The sequence below is a fragment of the Biomphalaria glabrata genome, chromosome 4 (genome assembly GCF_947242115.1).
Source record: "Biomphalaria glabrata chromosome 4, xgBioGlab47.1, whole genome shotgun sequence".
NCBI classification, from domain to species: domain Eukaryota; kingdom Metazoa; phylum Mollusca; class Gastropoda; family Planorbidae; genus Biomphalaria; species Biomphalaria glabrata.
The window spans coordinates 42465622-42486517 of NC_074714.1; the positions used below are offsets into that span (position 1 = coordinate 42465622).

General features: G+C 30.9%; 1 protein-coding gene across 2 annotated transcripts; it reads left to right on the forward strand.

The window, feature by feature from the left end:
* The first annotated feature begins 850 nt into the window (after positions 1-850).
* LOC106065648 (exportin-T-like) lies at positions 851-20458 on the forward strand. Of its 2 annotated transcripts, none has more exons than XM_013224519.2 (28): positions 851-951; positions 6750-6826; positions 7451-7536; positions 8048-8104; positions 8707-8776; positions 8886-9104; positions 9225-9308; positions 9652-9918; positions 10674-10753; positions 11077-11272; positions 11802-11864; positions 11962-12033; positions 12153-12281; positions 12442-12510; positions 13223-13342; positions 13479-13573; positions 13780-13945; positions 14160-14302; positions 14434-14590; positions 14691-14819; positions 14922-15108; positions 15752-15819; positions 15934-15982; positions 16632-16747; positions 17346-17393; positions 17531-17602; positions 19272-19325; positions 19433-20458. In XM_013224519.2, exons 2-28 carry the CDS (start codon positions 6758-6760, stop codon positions 19457-19459), a joined length of 2892 nt encoding a protein of 963 aa, XP_013079973.2. In that variant the 5' UTR covers positions 851-951; positions 6750-6757; the 3' UTR covers positions 19460-20458. The 2 variants fall into 2 exon arrangements, with proteins under 2 accessions (XP_013079973.2, XP_013079974.2); XM_013224520.2 differs by having other exon boundaries at positions 859-955.
* The last annotated feature ends 438 nt before the right edge of the window (positions 20459-20896 follow it).

Sequence of the window (20896 nt, forward strand, 5' to 3'; positions counted from 1 at the left end):
AAAAGGTTTTAATAGGATGAATAATGAACTGTAGATGTCGGGAGAATGCGTTTCTGCAGTGAAGAATGCAAAAAAAAAAACAAAAAAAAAAACACGCTTTTGGCGTCGGGGCTTCACTAATGAATAATAAGCTGTAGATTTCAGGAGAATGCGTTTCAGCAGTGAAGAATGCAAGGAAACGCTTTTGGCCTCGAAAGTTGAGGAACACTGCTTTTTAAAATTCTCACACACACGTAAGCACGTTTAAGCATAGGATTAATGTGTACTGGTCGTTAGGGTTAGGGTTTGGAAAAAAATCGACCCCTCCCCACCATTCCAAAGTTCTGGATCCGCTAGTGGGACTACATGTCCCGCCCATCGAAGTTGGGACCTTTTTACTGTCGAATAGGTACTGTTCATGTTGGACAGCTTTAAGATTTCTGTGTCTGGTATGTGGTCGGACCTACGCACCTTATGGAAACTCCTTAAATAACGTAGGTGGAAGGAGTTTAACGTTTTGATGTGGCGGGAATATAAGGTCCAGGACTATGATTTTTTTTTTGTGACGGTACGCACCGGTAGCCTACGGCCTACCGGAACATTTTTCAATGTGGGGAAAAAATTATTAGCCTACTTTTCTTGCATTTTAACGTTTAATTATTCATTTATTAGTAGTTAAAAGTTCGGCAATCCACCACTGAGTACCAGCACCTATTTCTTTTTTTTTTTTAACAAAAAAAAAAAAGCACTGAGTATATTTATTTATTTATTTTTATGGAGCTGATTTATTTGATTCATAAGCCAGTATAGTATAGTATAGACGTAATAAATGGATGGTCCGTTACAGTTATCGTACAACCGGAAGTAGATTTTTTTTTTTTATACATTTCTAAGAACAAAAATGGCAACTTACTGTTTACAATTTCTGAAACGTGGCTTTAAAATGTGACTGACTTTGTTAAACTTAAACAAGTAGGTATGTTATTAGTTATTATTCGAAATTTAAACCAGTCTAGATTTTAAGAGATTCTAAGTTATCTCACCACTATTCTAATAGTATTTTTCATACCCAAACATTTTAATCTAGATCTATTTGATTTCAGTCGCAAGCAAAAATGAAAACAAATCATCACTCACATCACTGACATCAGTCCAGTGACAGTCAGCGAGATTACACTTGATCTAGAATAATCTATTCTAGACTAGATCTAGACTAAATTACTATCTCTCTAAATCTAGATCTAATTACAGATTATAATCATGAAAGTATTAGCGAGATTACACTTGATCTAGAATAATCTATTCTAGACTAGATCTAGACTAAATTACTATCTCTCTAAATCTAGATCTAATTACAGATTATAATCATGAAAGTATTAGAATTAGAGCTAAGTATAGACAGTATAGTCTCTATAGAGTTTAGAATTAGATTTATTAAAAATTAAATATTAACAACTTAGTTACTTATCTGACTATCATGAAATCATGGTACTACTAGATCTAGAATCTAGATCTAATTATCTAATACTTAGACTTTAGACTTAGACTTAATAGTTAGATCTACTTTATAGCGTATATTAAAAAAAAAAATTATTATGTCACTTTGACGACTTTGTGACTTGTCACTTATCATCCATCTTATGACCATGATGATAATGATTGGCATGGTCATCATTTATAAATGAAATGATAAATGATGATGATGATGAAATATTTGCTAAACTAGCCTAAACTAAAACTAACCGTTACTAACGGCTAAAAAGTATGACCTAGCCTAGGGTAGAGGGCGGTAGAGTAAAAACGTTAACTTAAACCTAGCTCCTTTTTATAATTTCTAATAATGATTGCTTTTGGCATTAAAGTTAAAGAATAGGGGGTGGGGTGACTTGGTATAAGAAATTAATTTATAGCATATATATAAATTATATTAGTGATAATTTCGTTTAAATTAAGTGTAATTTCTAAACTAAACTACAAAAACAAAAAGTATTGGGTTGTCCGATGGGTGGAATTGCATATATGTATCGCCCCTCCCATCTGGCTGAAACCGTATGAAAGCTTATATTATATATATATAGATAATCAACTAATTTTGTTCACAAACTATGATTTCTCAATAAAAATAAGACAGCCCCACCCCCACCCCCCAAAAAAAGAGCTAGAGTGGGGGAGGCAGTAGAAGCACCCCCCCCCCCCCCAACCGAATCAGCTAAGATACCGGAAGTGTAGCAACATAATATAAAAATTATATATAGTAATTCAACTAATTTTGTTCAAACTCATAGACACTAATACATAAATAAATATAGACTGGCCGAAGGAAGTAACTTCATGTAACTTGAAAACATGTATATCTATTGTATTCGGATTTCCGAATTATGAAAAATTGCATGATCTTCATTCCTAGAGATTTAAAAAAACACTATTGAAAATAATGTAATACTTATATAGTTATGGCTGATAAATGCTGTATAATAAAGTGTAGTACACAAAATTGCAAGTCACAAATTTTCGTTTCATAAAACTCTTTAATCGGCCAGTCTATATTTATTTATGTCTATGTTCAAACTATGATTTCTAAATAAAAGTAGGGAACCCCCCCCCCCACTCCCCCCATCGATTAACAGGGGAATGACATAATAAAAAGTTTGAATTATATAGATATTTAATTGATTCTGTTAACAAGCTGTAATTTCTACAAATTAAATGGGCCGCCTCCCACGCCCCACTTGAAAGCTTATGGGGGGACGGGATTGATGCCATTGCTACCTCCTTATCCCACCAAATCAGCCAACATATTAGGGGGGGGGGGCGCGAAATAATCTAAAAATAGGTTGAAATATAAATTATTAGTATATATTATTAACATAACTAATAAATTCGTATACACATTAAATGATTTCTTTACTAAAATTCGTCCGCCCCTCGCCTCCTTCGGGGAGGGGGGTGATCACCCCTAACGTCCCTCCTCCTGGATCCGCCAGTGTCTAGTTTTAATTCTTGATCTTTACTAGAACTAGAGTAATTTAATTATTTTATTCTCGACATTACAATTCATTTATGAATATTATGATTGTTTTACTTGAATCCAAACTCTCTGTTTTTTTGTGGTAATTTACATCTTTATTTTCATATATAATATGAAACTAGCACGCTGTGTAATGTGTGTGTGCATTTTCCAATGATTCTGAACCAATTTGCTTCCATCAGCTATTTAGGCAAGAATGGCCATTCTAGGCTGTACTATACTACAAGAGATCATCTGTATTACAAAATTCTGTTAGAGAATCATTAAAGTTAAAGATAACTTTTTTGTGTGTGCTATTGCAACCAATTTGGGAATGAGGTTTAAAAACGAAGATCTATATTTCTATTTTTATAAGATAAACAGCAACTATGTAATCCTTGCATTGGAATGTCTTTTGGTCAATGTACTGATAAATTTGGATAATTACTCTTTCTTTTGTCACAGACTAAATTTGTGTTATTCGGAGAAGATATTTTATAGATACTTTTGATACTATTGTTATGTACAAAATTGTGCGCGCAATCAAAAAAATGTTGTAACATAAGCATCATCTATGCAAAGCCTTGAATCAACTGGAGAAGATCTAGACTGAAGTAGGCTACATCCTTTGAGAAATGGCTTTGAGAGTGTAAACATGAGGCTGCTTTAGTAGATCTTGGGATGTTGATCCAGTTTTTGGTTTCATGTGATTGACGAAAGTTAATTTGATGAGACTACAACTGATTACTGTAAACTTGTAAAGAGAAAATTTAACTCTTTGACTGCTGTGTTTTGTTTTCAAAAAAATGCTACTTTTTTTAAAAAAATAAGAAAATGTTCCAAACATGGCTAAAACAAAAATTTATTGTTTAAGTACCAATGATGCTATAGTAACAAATTTGGTATCAAAGTAAAGGTAAATGAATGGAGAATGTGAAAATGTAAACATCTTTCTATTTAAATATAAGATACAAATTATAATCTAAATAATATGACACTCAGAAAAAAAATGGATGCCAACTTTAGAACTTTTGAGACCTAAATTTAGATTTTGTTCTTTGTATTACTGTTGAAACAGCATATTTAGACTATTTACAGCATTTTCAAAAAGAAATGTGATAAAACAGTCAATAAAAGATGATGAATCATTGATTATATTATTATTTTTACCTTGTTTTTTAGTCAGAAAAAAAGTGAAAATTATTGCGCTTTTCATTACTACCAATAACAATAGATACCAGTACTAAATCTATCAACCAAATGCACTCAAATATTATGTACATTTGAATCAATGGGATATAGATCTAGATTTGTCTTCTTTTTATTTGCATAGAACATCTTTCATTCTAATACTAGACCAGTGCAAGACATAGGCTAGCGAGAGATCAAAGCCTAAATCTCTAACTAGATGAAGGACAATAAAAATCCTAATTCATTTTACCTAAGATTTAGACATCAAATAGATCATTATTACTGTTCCTTTGTGATATTTTCAAAAAGAAATGTGATAAAATAGTCAATAAAAGATGATGAATCATTGATTATATTATTATTTTTACCTTGTTTTTTAGTCAGAAAAAAAAGTGAAAATTATTGCGCTTTTCATTACTACCAATAACAATAGATACCAGCACTAAATCTATCAACCAAATGCACTCAAATATTATGTACATTTGAATCAATGGGATATAGATCTAGATTTGTCTTCTTTTTATTTGCATAGAACATCTTTCATTCTAATACTAGACCAGTGCAAGACATAGGCTAGCGAGAGATCAAAGCCTAAATCTCTAACTAGATGAAGGACAATAAAAATCCTAATTCATTTTACCTAAGATTTAGACATCGAATAGATCATTATTACTGTTCCTTTGTGATAAATTATGGATTTAGAATAGTTTTATATTTTACTTTTATTTAGTAGTAAACCTTTTGGAGTGCAACTTGAACCAGTATAGTGATGGTGATGATTTTTACCAAAAAACAATACTAAAAAAAATTGCTAGAAAATATATCAAGAAAAGGCCCAGCATGGTGGATGAATATTGGATTTAGATCTGCCATTTCTGTTGTTTTCATTTATCTAAGGGTTAGATCTATAGGAATCTACAAAGGTGTAAAGATAAAAGCATAGATCTGGTCAACCTTGATCTACATTCAAGACCTAGCCCTAGTCTAAGGCTAAGGCCTAAGCCTAAGCATATAAGGCAATACTAGATCTAGATCTAAATCTAAATGCTAATAATGTCCAAGTCTGCTTCATTCTATGCTAAATCTTGATCAAGATCTTCATTATTACAATTCATAGAAGTATAAATAAAACAATAATAAAGCTTCTTCAGTAGTAAACATTGTGGGTGTGTCTTGGACAAGCATAGCCATGATGTTGTAGATTTTTACAGATAAACAATACTAAAAAAAAAAAAAAGAAAATGGGGAAAAAATGCCCACAGTGGATGATTATTTGATGTAGATCTACCATTTCCTTTCTTTTTATTTACCAGAAGCTTAGATCTAAAGATATATCTAGATCTAGAGTCCAAGTCTAGAGATAAAAGCTTAGAATGGCTTAGATCTAGTCAATCTCGATCTACAGACTACACCTAGCCTACTGACAATAATAGATTTAGATCTAAATACTAATAATATAGATATAATCATATAAATACGCTAAATTTAGACCTACCTGAATCTAATCTAGATCAAATTCTTCATTATTACTATTTATTTGTGATAATTTTTAGAATAATTATAAAGTTTCTTCAGTAGTCAACGTTGTGGGTGTGTCTTGGACTAGCGTAGTCATGGCGACGTTTTTTTACATCGTAAAAAAAGTAATAAATAAATGTCTAAATAAAGCCAAAAGCTTCTAATTTCTATGTAAACAAAGGATGAAGAACTCTTTTATAAATTAAAAATAGTTCCACTGTTGTTAGTTAAAATTTTTAATTTAAAAATGCAACGAAACAAAGGTAGGGTAAGAACGTCTATGGGATAGACGTTCCGTGCGTTTAGGGCAGACAGACCGTCTATGGGATAGACGCTCCGCACTCATTGAGTTAAGATGCAGAGAGATTTAAAAAATCAAGGTATTTTACTGAAAAAACTCATTGTTTCTCAATTACTAGACAAATTTCATAAAAATTGTCAATATTTTAAAGTCGTTTCATTTTAAATGCAAACGATGATGCCAACTTGCATCATGTCTCATCTGGCACAAATGTTATTGCCATAAAATATTATTTAGAGATGCAATCATTGAAAGAAGCTTTCTATAAACACATTATAAAGTCTGTTCAGTACGAGATTTTGTTGTTCTATTTATCATAGACAACTAGATTTTATCGTCGAACTTTCCATTGTCACAGCATGCATGTTATTTCTTACTCACAGATTGTTCAGTTGAGCGGTTATTCTCGAAGTTTTGACTGATAAAAAATGAGAGCCCTAGAATTTTTTTAATAAATATTTGATTATTCTCATTAGAGAGATGCTAGACCAAAAAAAAGACAAATGTCCCAAGATAATTTTGATTGTCTTGTAGATATATTCTTCTAGATCTTGATCTATAATTAATTGCAATGTATAAATATTTTTTCAATATAATTATATATATATATATATAAATTTTTTTTTAAACTTATATTATAGAGTGGGTCTAGAATATAGATCTAATCTATATCTAGCTAGGTTGTCTGTAACATAGTTGTTGTTTTTTTGTTTGTTTGTTTGTTTGTTTTTTTTTCAATAATTTTATTTTTAGATTGCAAAATGGATGAATTAGCTCTTCAAGGTCTTGCGTCATTAGTGTTGGTAGCAGATGCAGAAGCCCAAGCTAGAGTAAGTTGTTTTTTTTTAAATTTAATGCTCTAATTTCTAATGCTTTCATTTTTATTATTAAATTATTTTAAAAGTGTCTACATGTCTAGTTTTCATCTTATTGTTCTAAACTCTATCACTCATTGATGAATTAAAGTTTATCAGAATCTATTAACTTTATAATGATAGCAGTAAAACCTTTATTAAAGGGGTCACACAATCAAGCTTTATAATAGCAGTAAAACATAAAACTTTATGCAAAACATGAATCTTAATTGTTTCTCAAAATGGTTTCAGATCATGGTCAGAAAAATCTTCTTAAATACTGTTTTATACTTTATATTAATATGAATATATAATATCTGATTGATCAATAAAGCTATTTATTTATAATTAAGCCTGCAAATACATTGGCACATGCTTAAATGGCTTTCAGTCATGCTTTCACTAACACTGCACAACAGAGAAAGTTTGTGTAACTTGTTAAAAGATAAGATTGATTAGGAAACTGTACAAAATGCTGAATATTATTTGTGTAAACCGTCACTTCTTAGTAACATTCTTTCTATTATCAATTTTTTTAGCACTTTTCTAAACTTAGGAAATAATTTTCTGATTCTATATATTTTTTTATTTTTTTCCTAGGCTGCACAGTTTGTTGAGCAGTTGAAACAATCAGCTGATGGCTGGAAAATTTGTGCTCAAGGATTTACATGTGGATCCTATCACCAGTAAGCTTAGTTTCATTTAGATTTCAAAAAGTTGCTTACATTTCTTCTATGTAAAGGTTTTCATAAATGGTAGATTTTGTTAATTTATTTATTGCCCATTGTGTCATAGTTAAGATTTTTTTTAGGGGGGGGGGGGGGTGCTTGACTAGCCTTAAGCATTTCTCTGTGTCTCAAGTGTTTGAGCTTTAGACAGGGTCTTGGTTCATATCTTGGGAGATAAAGTTTTTTCACTCGGTATTTGAGGATGCTCTTGTCTACCAAATTTTTTTTTTTTTTTTGATAGAAGTGCTTATCACACAATGGCCTTAAAAACATTAAAACAGGGCATCTCTTTTTTCACCTTATTAAAAAATCTCTATCATCTGTGACAAAAACTTGTGTTCTATTTATATATATTATATTTTTCTCACAAACAAATTCATTTATGATAATAAAGCTCTTTGAACATTCTATGTAGCATGCTATTATGCTTCCATGTTTATCTACAATGTAATGTACTTACTATTGCCAGGAATGATCATGTGAAGTTCTTTTGTTTGCAAGTCTGTGAATATTATGCAAGATCTGGGTAATGCTCTTAATTCTTTTTTAAATTATAATTATAGTTAATTTAGAAACAAATGTATATTTTTTACATGATCGCCACTCTTGACTTTATTAACAAAGTTTAGCAAACGAGTTAGCAATGTGTATAGAATACATTTCATCAAATCGATAGTGCTTTAAAAATTTATATTGCTATTTGTCTAGAGCCTCATCTCAGGTGTAAATGTATTTTTAAAACCCCAAAGGCTAACTTTTAACATTTTAAAAGGTGTTGCATATAAGGAGAAAATAAATGCAATTAAAACAAAATATTTGGGACAAACTCCTTGTTGTCATAAAATCCCATATATATTATCAATAGTGACTGAAGCAAAGTAACTATTCTTTAAATGATTTATTTTCGAGTTATATTAAGCTATGTACCTGATTATGATATTTTCAACGAGTCTAGATTAATCATAATTCACTGTCAGATGAAGAATTTTTTTCTTCTTGATTTTGGCCTACTTTACTAAGTGTCTGGATCTTATCAGAATCAAAAACAATTAGAAGAGGCTTGCTTGTTAAGTTATGGGTTTAAAATGTGACCAAAAAAATTTTCTTATTTTTTGTTTTTGTTTTAAGATATCTGGCTGCCAACCCCGAAAATGTTGCCACTATGAAAAGTTTTCTTTTAACCTGTCTGGAAATGGAGGTGAGAGAATTATTATTTTGTTTTTTAGGAACCACTTTGTTAATAAATGACTAGAAATAGTTCACAGATTCTTCATTGGCTTTTATTATTTCCTTCTTTTCTCCTGTAGTCCAATGTGGCCACTCAGAGTAAAACTTTCATTAGGAACAAGTTGGCCCAGTTAGTCTCATTAGTTTTTATAACAGACTTCCAGCACAGGTGGCCACTGTTTTTCACTGATATCCTGTCAACTTTAAGTCGAGGTCCTTTGGCGGTGGATATGTACCTACGTATTCTTATGGCCATAGATGCAGAGGTTGTGGACAGGGACATTGCACACACTCAAGAGGTAAGAAATATGAAGTTACTCTTCATATCAATTAATGTTACATTGTACCAAATATTTATAAATCACTGGGTGAGCTTAGTGTCATCTTTTATTTCAACATCTGTGTTTGGTTGTACTCAGGAAGCCCAAAGGAACAGTATGATTAAAGATGCTATGAGGGAAAGGTGTGTCAATGCCTTAGCAGACTCTTGGTATCAGGTTATGGTATGTGCTATTTTGTTTTTTTATTTCATAAGGGATAACATTTTCTATTCTAAAGTTGAAATTCCACTTTGTAGTAATTAATTAGCAAACAAAAACACCTGTTTACCATTACTAACAAAACAATTTAGTGTTTGAAGAAAACAATGAGATATAATGTTTTTGTGTGTGTTTTTTATTTTCTAAAACTACAGAAATTTTTTTTGTTAGGTTTGTGAAGAGCATAATGAATAATTTTTTTTATTTTAACTTGTTCTTCTGCTGTATCCTTAAAAAACATTTATTTTGCAATGACTCTTTTAAGTACTTGAGCTTATTTTAAAGCTATCCTGGTATTTGTCTCCAGACAACATACGACACCACGCAGCCTGATGTTGTGTCCCTGTGCCTGGAGGTGACAGGGCGCTATGTCTCTTGGATGGACATCGGCTACTTTGCCAATGACCGCATGGTTGAGCTCTTGCTCAAGTTTCTTAAAGTAGAGAATCTTAGGGAGAGTGCTTGTGACTGTGTCCATGAGATTATCAGTAAAGGCATGGAGCCGGTGGCTAAAACTAGCTTGATAGAATCCTTTATGACCGTGCTCGACTCCGCAGGAATATTTAAAACTGAGGTAATTTCACTTGCCCCAATTGCCAGTGAAGAGATTTAAATCTATTTTATTATATAAATTGTTAGCTACACAATTTAAAAAAAAAAAAAAAGTCTACAAACTCATAAAATAACATTTATATTATATTAATACCAAAATAAGCCCCTCAAAAGTGTATGTCAAGGTTTCTGAATATGCTTTTACCTAAATTTGTCTTTTAAAGTAATGGCTTTGAAGCCTGGAATTTTGATGTTAGGGAAAACCAATATATGGGTTTTAAATTTAGTGTTGTGCCACATTGTCTTAACTGAAAGCTTTGTTAAAAATTAGATTTCCCCATTGTGGTTTTCAAAAGACTTTTGCTTATGAAATTGAATACACATATATCATCCAATGTGATATTAGTTGAAACCATGTATAAACGTTGTTTGTTTTGCTAGACACATAGATTTAGTTAATCCATCCCAGTGGCGCTACAGCCCATGGATGGCCCAAGATTCAGTTCATACCTTTGTGAAATATTGGAAAATGTACATCATCTGCCTCTAGATAGCTAAGTTTTGCAGGAATGGTGATTTTTTTAAAGTATGAAATTAATAATCATTTTTATACATTTTTAATAACAATCCTGTATTAATTTTTATGTAAGGCATTTTTTAAAAAGTAACATGTAACTCTTTTTCCTCAATATAAGAATAGAATATGTATAGATATATGTTATGCATATAATTTGCATGTGAATTTGCACGTCTATATTATTGTTTTTGTTTTTTTAGGATGATGACTGTGAGTTTTTATGTAAACTTTCTAAACTTATTAATGGAGTTGGCCTAGGGCTAATAGCTAGCTGGCAGAAGTAAGTTTTAATTCTTGTAAATCACCACTTAGGATATTGGTAGTGAAAATTTGTGTTGCAAAACATGGGTTTCTAGCTCAATTTAGGCATCATTGTAGTCTTTTCATGTTTTGATATTAGTCAACTGTGTCTGTAAGTGCAGGGTACTTATGGTCTTTCATAGTATATACATATGCCTTTATTATCTATTTTTTTCCTTGCTCTGAATCTCTATTAGCATCATATGTAATCTCATTAGTTTTTTATTCTTGTCCCATACCATAATATCAAGCTATTAGATTATTTGCTTTGAATGTTTGCTATGCTATTGTTTTCTCTCATAGATTATCCAAAAATGGCATGTGCAAAAACTCAGAAGCCACCATGAGAGCCCTGGAGTCTAAAATTCCTTATATGTTGAGGTATCTGGGTGATGAGGATGATGATGTGTCTGACTATGTTATAGAGTTTGCCACAGAGTACATTGCCCTAGTGAAGTCTTTGCCATCGATGAGTCAGATTCATAAAAAACACATTGAGGTACTACACCCTTCGTCACTGTAAAATATTTTGTTTCTCTATTCATTTATTATGAAAACTTAAAGCTAAATAGAGCAAGTAAAGAATTGTGACTTAGAAAAGACACCTAAAACTATCAGAAAAATTAAACAAATATTAAAAAAATGACATTACTTTGTATTTGATTTCAGAGTGTAAATTATTTTAAATTAGCCACCTCTAACAAAATAAATTTTAAATAAATAATTTGTTTATTTTGTTATCACATTGTTGGAACTTAGGATGTTATTCATATATATCATATAGTTAACATATAAAAGTTTGTTCAACTTTGAGGCATGAGCATAGTAGCATACTATAATAAAATAAAATAAACTTACAATTTAAGAGCTGACTGCATTGAAAAAAAACAGGCCATATCTTCTTTTTCTACTGAGTTGCCAATGTTTGTACAGCATTTTAGTACTCATTGTCAGTTTTCCAACAAAATTTAAATTTGAATTATTTGTATTTTAAATTAATTGTGACAAGTGTACCTTTTTTCTTGTAGGGTCTCCTGTTCACTATAATCAAGAAAATGAAATATGACTCAGGATACAATTTTGAAAAGGAGGTAAGGAAAAAAAAATCAATTGTGCCAGTGTATTAATTTTTAAAAGCTAAGTCACTTTCATGTGATACAATTTACCTGATATTTTACATTTACCTAGGGTGAAGAAGAGGCAGAGTTTCAAGAATACAGAAAACAAGTCAGAGTCATTTTTAACAACATAGCAAGCTTGGTGAGTTGACAGTATTAAAAAACTTTAGATTTATCATTAGAAAATTGTTGTTTCTTCTTGCATATATATTTTTTTTTTCTGGCTTCTTTAGTAATATTTGTGTGTGTATTTCTGTTCAGGACACTCAGATGATCCTTATACAAGTTCATGAGCTTGTATCACAAACATTACCCCGCTGGGAGTCTCTGGATTTCAGGGATGTGGAGATAGCTATTACTCTTTTGTACAGTCTTGGTGAAGCTTTACCTGTAAGTCTTAGTATTACATAGAGTGGGAAGGACCAAGTCAAGATACTGTAATGTTAAAATTATGACATAAAAAACAACAACATGAAAGTAGATGTTTGTATAAATCTTATGTTTTATCAGCAATGATTACAATACTTATTATTTGCTTAATGTCTTACAGGCTGCTCATGGGCAACATTTCAGTGGGAATCCTGAAAAAGCATCAGCTTTACAAAACATGATGAGAATTGTACGTAACAAAAACCTTTCAGTCATTCTTTTATTTAAACTTTTTAACACTGACACGGACAGTGTATCATAGCTTCTTACCCTAAAGATTATAAGATCTTCTTAAATAATTCAAGCAAAAGTGGCTTGAAAGGTTATATTTGTGTGTCTTCATTGGTGGAGTTTACAGTTTCTCTTTGGTTGGGGTACATGCCTGTTATCAATGACAGACAACAACACTTTTATCTCTCTATCTTTTCTTTATCTATCTATGTAGAGTTGTCTTGAGCTCTAAAAATTGCTGTCTAAAGAATGCTAACATGTTGAGTTATTACATGTATCAGCCATAAAGGCAGGCAGACTAAACATCTGACTAGGACCCTTCTGGCCCACTGATACTAGGACTCAAATTTTATAACTTCCAAAGTAGATGTTTAAAGGAATTAAAAGAACAACCCACAATATGCATAAGATCTTATTTGTAGGTCTGTCTGTAATTGATAAAGCTTACTGCCTCTTTGTATTTCATATAGGTTAGACCTAATGTCATGCTAAATTCAGCAAAGTTGTCATATAGGATAGTCCTTACATGTGTAGGATTGTCATTGATAACTCGATTGATTTGAACTTTAAATTTATCACCTAAATTTATATGCACTAGTAAAATTCAGAATATATTTTCCAGTATTTTAATTGTAATTGTAATATCTTTAATGAAAACATTTCTTTATCAGTTAATTACTAGTCAAGTGAGCAGAAAAGGCCATATTGCAGTTTTGCTTCAATTTTTTGAAACAGTTGTACGTTATGATCGATTCTTTGTCTGTGAATCACAGCATATTCCTCCAGTCCTGGTGAGTTATAGAAAATGTGTTTATATCTCTATCCTGTCATACAATTACATTATTTGCATATGAAAGTTATATGTTTATCCAACAAAAAATCTACTCTGTTTGATTCTAACATTATTAAACTTTTCTGCAACTGTAGATGGCATTCCTTGATGAAAGAGGCTTGCGACATCCATCTGCTAAAGTCAGGAGTCGAGTGGCCTACCTTTTCCTGAGATTTGTTAAAAGTACCAAGTAAGGCTTGCTTTTGAAGCTTCTTACCCTACATAAATAGACGGAGGATAATTTTAGATACTTCACAGTCAAAATATAACCAAATAAAAAAATGATTATATTCTTCAGATCAACATGCAAGTAAAAATAATTCTTTCACGGTCATTATAATTTTAATAATATTTTGTTCTAGGTTCATAATTTGCATATTTTTTTTGTGTGCACAGAACTCACCTTACTCCATATTTAGAAGATGTTCTAAAACAGATGCAGGACCTCCTCCAGGTTCATTCTCCAGATAATGGTCTGATCCATTCTCTGTCTGACAGTGACCAGTTATTTATTTATGAGACAGCCAGTACATTGATAGTGTCTAGTTCTGTAGAACCAGAAGTAAGATAATTTTTTTTACTTTAGACACTCTCTTGAAAGTTTGTTTTCTATTAAGTTTTTATTTCTAGTATAATGCAGACAGTATTTATTTTACACCTATTAATCTCTTTCTACAAAAAAAAAAAAAAAAAAATTATTTATTATTTGGAATTTTTATTTGTATGTTGTGTACATCAGAATTTTTTATTCCTGTTTATACAATAATTCATTTTAGAAAAAACAGGCACTTATGAAACAGCTTCTGTTGCCCATCGCTACGAAGTTTAATATAATGTTGAGTAGGCTAACAGAAGAACGAGATGAAAAAAGACAACAGGAATATGCTGAGTGTATTCATAATGCAATAGCGTTGGCCAGGTAAAGAACGTTGAAAAGAGATATTAATACTAATAGTTCATAATACATCTTTAGATGTCAGGTATTGATTGTAATCTTTATATGTACGTAAGAGTTTTAACACAATGAAACTTGTTTGAATTCTCTTTTAGTCGAGCCAGCAAAGGTTTCTCTGGCCAACAGACAATGAAGCAGTGTGGTTGTGTCACAGCATTCACAGAACTGTTGTCCATCTTCCTTGCTGCTCTAGAGGTCACCAATCAAAGAGCCTCCTTACATCAAGGAGTCCGGCAGTACCTCCACAGAATGGTAATTTCAGTATTCATCTAAAAAAAGTCACAACTGAAGTAACAGCAATCCAAGTTTTAAGTTTTCATTCTGACTATTCATTCATACATTTCAATTTTAGGTTGTTTGTTTGGAAGAAGAAATAATGCCATTTTTACCAGAAGCAATGGAAAGATTGTTGAAACAGCCTGATGCTAGAGAGCTGTATGACTTCTTGCCTCTTGTCAATCAAGTCATCATGAAATTCAAGGTTTGGGGTTGCAATAGTCCTTATGTAGTTGATATTACTCCAGTGCTTTCTAACTTAAAGCAGGTTATGTCAATATATTTTTTTTTTTAATCTTTTCATCAGGCTAACATAACTCCTTTCCTTACTCAAGTTTTTATGCCCCTTGTTGTGACCATCTATCAAGTTCTAAATACACCAGTGGACCTAAATGACCATTGTTCAGCCGAAGAGAAAAAATTGCTTCAGAGAGGCTACTTTCTGCTTCTGGCTACCATTGTATGCAACTGTATAGATGTATTGAAAGCTCAAGGTAAATCCTTTTTGAACTCATTGCATGTGGAAAAAAAACAAACAAATTGAAGAGATGGAAGTATTTATAAGATATTTTTTTATAAACATTTTGTTTCATTTATAGTATGACTTTATCAATTATCTTTTGTAATTTCTATCCTTGACGCAGTCTATTGATAAAAACAAAGAATAGCTTTTACCATACATCATTGAATAAGAATTATTACGTGTTTGTGTGTGCGCATGTGTGTTATAAAATTTTAAAAAAAGGATAACAAAATATTCAGTAACCTAAAATAAAGGCTATATTTGTAGAAAGACGTAGATCTTAAGACTCTACACAATGATTTAAAACATGACTTAATATATATAAACTATGCTGCATAACATCTCCTCTCAAAAACTTGTGCTGAAAGTTGTGCAATAATAAAATAATGAAGTAAACTTGGAACATCTTTATCTAATACCAGGGATGCACCTTTTTCTTGCTGTTGTACTGTAAATCTCTGGAAATTTTATTAGAAATTTTTTTGGACTTTAAAATATTTTGTAGAGGTTTTAGAACATTGTTATAACACAAACTTTGGATGAATCTTTTTTTTAATTTAATAAAACTCGAAAATGTATCTATCTATTTACTAATCTATTAATTTCCCTTTCAGATATGCAAAATTTAAATCAAGTTTTAATGTCATTAATTCAAGGTGCTGTTGACCTGCCAGATCCACAGGTAGATAGAAAGTTCTACGACTACATCTTTTAAATAATATATAGGAGATTTTTCTTAATGTTTATTATTATTATTTGTTAATTTGTAATGTTTTATTTTTTTTTTACTACATAGAGCCAAAAATGTTGTTTTTCAACACTAAAAAAGTTGATTGAACTTTGGGGTAAGTTTTGTTTTGTTAAACTTTTTTTTAGTATCTACAAAAAATATTTTATTTGCATTAGGCTTTCCTTCATTACTTGGATAATTGAACTAGAATTTAATATATTATGTCTACTTTTTGAATTGATGAAAATAATTTTCATTTTTTTTTATTACTAGGCCTAGTCTTCTTTTCCTCAGCACCAACACTTTTCATTCTGCAACACAGTCATTCATTTAGTTTATTGAAACTCAAAATTTGATCTAATCATGGCTTTAAGTTAAATTGAACATGTTAGACAAAAATTATTTTCTTTTAATGAAATGTTTTATTATTTTTGCTTTCTATTTTTTTTTTTTTTTTTTTCCATAACCATTGTAAATTTTATAGAACTTTGAAGAAGTACTTTTTACACACATATGTAGTTAATAAGTTTGGACTTATTAAACAGCTCATAGAGTCTAATGAATGATTTTGCCCTAAATTAATAACTTATCGCCATTCTTTAGGAATGCTACTTCATAGTTACAGAATTAATTTCTCTTCATTTGATCTACACATTTTTGCATTAGATAAATGTTCAGCTGAAAATGCAATCAAGTTTTATATTGTTTAAATGGTGGTTGTTGATAGTTTGCTTATAACTTTTGCATGTTTTTGTTTGTGTCAGGTGGTAAAGAAGCTCTGCCTGGGTTCCCAGAATTTATTTATAAGGAGATTGTACCTGCCTGCTTTATGGCTCCCATGAAACCAACATTTGACCTGGCAGATGGACAAACTACTTTGGTTAGTAGACTAATACATAGTCATCTATAAAATATTTGTTCATTGTGAGCCTAGAATGAATCACTTTTTTTTTTCAGTAATAAATCATTCCCCTGCAAAATGTCTATGTATTATGAGTTATTTGGATAAATATCCCAAGAAGAAAGAATTTATTGCCTTCAATAACATTGGTACCAAAATAGTTTTAAAAAATATTTTCATATAGACTTACAATATGATAAAGGCAATGTTTAGCAATTGTAGTGACTTTTTCACAGAGATCTATATAGCTAGATGAGTAGTTGCTGCAAGATATCTGGATTACATTGCAATCTGGCTATGCAATCTGTCCGAAAACTGTCTCTTGGCTACATCTATTTGCTTCGTTTATTTAAAATAAGATAATAATCAAGTAATCTTGAACATATTGTCAGCTTTTTCTTTTATTTTTGGAATTATTTGGTCAGTAAAGAAAATTGTAGTAGGTATTCAAGCATTGAAGAACAAGTCATTAGACTTGTGAGATAACAAGTCATTGTACTTGTGAAAGTTGTTATTGTTAATAAAAACTTATTGATGGATCTGATGCATTCACTTTTTTAAAACATTCTTTCTGAAGGTGTTAGGAGAGTCTGCCTTGTGTATGCAAGAGATACTTCAACAAAGGGTAAGCTTTCTTTGGTTCTGATTTTTTTTGTCTGTTCTTATGTCTCATAAATAATTGCCAAAGATTTTTTTTTTTGTTTAATTGTAGAAGTTGTATTATGATAAATTTAATCAAAGTTACAAACTATTTTGTTTCAGGGAGTAGAATTTTTAGAGTTTTTAAAGTCAGACTTCTTTCCTTCAAAGGGGATAAGTGCAGAGAGTGGTGAAGTAAGTTGCTATATGTTTATCAGAACAGCAATAGATCCTGATACTAACATTGCCCCATTATGTCCTGTACATAACACAATCACCAATCAGGTCATAAGGCAATCTCTTTCTTTTAGTTCTCAACACATTTGATCAGAAAGTATTGATTGTTATGACTTTCTTTTATTCATTGTACTTTACATATGCATTAAATGACCAATTTAACTAGTAAACATAAATAATTTTAAAATCCTATTCGGTATCTCATGACTGGTCCTATTTAAACAAGTGACATATTCCTCCTTTGAAGCTGACCTCTTCATTCTCAATAACTAATAAATGATAGATATAAAAAAAAGTTTTTTTTTTTTTCAAACCCCCCCCCCCCCCTTTTTGTTTTTTTTTTCCAAAAAAAATCCCAGTTACACCCCTGTATAAATCTACTCGAGTATAGAAAATTCTAAATTGGGATATAGATCCAGACTTGTAAACGTTTAAAAACTGTTGTCTAGACTAGAATACTGGATCTAGTTAGAGATTGATTTTGTTTATTAATAAATAAATTTAAAAAAAATTGTCACAAATTAATTCTAGGTAATGACGTGTAGGCCTACATAAAATGTTACGCAAAATGTCCATTAATTTTAAACTTTTTACTGAAACCACTGACATCTAGCTCTTTATAATTGACTATTTTTATACATTTCTTGATGTTATATTGTAATACAGTGGTTCTCAAACTCTGGTCAGGGGACCATAGGGGTCATAAGAAAGATGAAAATTGCATACAATTAAAGTAATTTCTTCAATAAAAGCCAGATTATCTGATATGATAATTTGAGTAATAATCAATTATCCCCTCAATACTTTTAAATAAATAAATGACCTAAACATAAGACATTCTTCACTTGGATATTCCCTACAGGGTATTAAGCCCTTTTGCATGTAGACTTATTCAAATATCAATCACAGATGAAACCATTCAAATACAAAAGCAGCTTATTGAAATATCCAGAAGTGAAGAACTTAAAACCATTGTTTTAACAAGATATCACAAATTCTGATTCCAAATTTATATCCTGCCTAATGGGATATTGTACAGAAGCTCTTGACTGCTTTCCAGTCTTGTTATTTCATCTCATCTCTGCCTGTGGTCCCTTCTGGGGCATAGGCCACCAACCAGCTTCCTCCAGGCATCTCGGTTCTGGGCGAGTCTCTCCAACTGTCTTGCCCATCTGCTTGGAATCTGCTTCCAAATTGCGGTGCCATGTATTCCTGGGCCGTCCCCTCTTCTTGTTATTTGGTAGAACTATAAGAACATGGATTCAGTACCAAAATGAACCTCGAAAAATTTGACAATTAAAAGAAACCAATTAGAAATTTGTTCTGGAGGAGATAAGCTGTTGCTATTTACAAACATTGAGCCGTACATAACCTAAATACACTCATAAAATTTTATCACATTTATTTAATTTTTTAAAATTTTATACAAAAGTTATAATTTCAATAAACATTCCTTCAACAAAAAAATTTTTTTTTTGCATTTGTAATTTGTAGACTATGCATTTGTGGCTTTCAGTTAAGGGTCTGTAGGCTAATTTCGACGATATAAAGGGGTCCTTGGGTAAATAAAGTTTGAGAACCTCTGTTGTATTACATTTAGTATAAATGTAATTTTTATATTCCTCAGTGTTACTTGGTCAACTTACAGACTGGCATTAAACCTTATAGAACCTGGTTAAAGGTAAATATTTGAATTGATCATCTAACAGACCATGATACTTAATTTTATAAATTGTTAAAAAGGTTATTATGAAGGTACTATTTGCTTTTTTTTTTTTTTCCCATCAGAAATTCTTTATGCAGGCCAAGTCATGACCCAGAAAGAAGCCTAGAACTTGTACACTTTTCAATTATTCTGAAGCATTGCTTCAGTGGTTGTTGTATATAATTGTTACATAACTGTATCATATTACATCATTGCCATTCATCACATTAAGGACATTGTTTTAAAGCAAAAACTGGTGTCATTAAGTTATGGTGTGTGCATGTGTGTGCTGTTGTGACATTGGAATTGCTTTTGTTGCCACCAGTTGTCATTGAAAGACTTTCTAATTTGTTTTACTAATGAAGTTTGAGGCATTTTAAAAAAAATAATTAGAGCTTATTTAAGCAACTGGTTAGGTAAAAAGGAGTATTGTGTGTAATTAGTCAAATTTCATTTCCTTTTTTTTTTTCTTTATATTCTTGCATCTATAGTTAAAACACTATAATGTGCTTTTTCATGACATTAACAATCCAGTGGCATTTTTATATATGTCTGATAGTGAAGAGAGAGAAAGATAATGGAATTCTTTAATTAATTTTAGGGTTAATAAAATGTTACATTTCTCAATTTGCACTTTGTTTTAATTGGAAAGGAAAGTTTCCTTTGTGCATTAGACTGAAAGTTGATTGTGTGACAAAAATGAAATAAGTTATTCTAAAATTGAATATTACCCAGAAATCGTTATGACTAGAGCACTTGGTGAATGTTTGTTTTTAGGGTAATATATGTTAAAGAAATTTAACAATTTTTGTTTTCATGTAAAACAAAGTAAATCTTTTTATTTTAATTTCCAATGTTAGTGAGAGATCTCAGCACTATTTATTTTTGCTCAGAAAGTTTTTTTTCTTGTTTTATTATGGCAGACTTGGGGCAATAAGTGCAGAAGTAGAACTATGGGCATAATAATTAAAATATTAAAAAGCATTTTTTTTTTTTAATTTGGCATTAGTGACACTTGTAACCAAAATAGTCCTTTTTTTTAAATTGAACTATTTTTTTCATAAATTGAAATAAATGATTCAAAAAATAAAATATTGTTTTTTTTTAAACCTGTAAACTGTGTTTTCTGTTTGTACAGCTGTAGGACCATTTGGCTCCAAACTATTAAGTACAAGTGTACCCTAAGTTCTTAACTTTCCTAAACAAGGTTTTGTGATGGTTACTGTATATCCTACTTTTGAACTTGTACAATATTTATAGTATTATTTTAGTCAATAAAGGATGTCAAAACTGAAGCATTCATCCTACCTGTTATCTTTCAACTTTCTATACTGATTTTGTTCTATAGTATCTGCTCAACAAAGTTAATTTTAATATTTGATCTCAAAGAGAAATGGAATGAGCTGGATAAAGATGCACAAAAGACAGAATAGCATTCTTCATGCCTGTTAAACTTATTAATAAATGACTTGAATCAATTTAGGTTACGTGGGCATGCATTGTGCACAGTAATTAATAAAACTTAGCTTGCCGCCCTAACCCTGTGA

Excerpts from the sequence above, each read along its gene's own strand:
- LOC106065648 (XM_013224519.2), top strand. The coding sequence starts at position 6,758 with ATGGATGAATTAGCTCTTCAAGGTCTTGCGTCATTAGTGTTGGTAGCA. Across the intron at positions 8,777-8,885 it reads TAACCTGTCTGGAAATGGAG|TCCAATGTGGCCACTCAGAG; the intron begins GTGAGAGAATTA and ends TTTCTCCTGTAG. Across the intron at positions 9,105-9,224 it reads ACATTGCACACACTCAAGAG|GAAGCCCAAAGGAACAGTAT; the intron begins GTAAGAAATATG and ends GGTTGTACTCAG.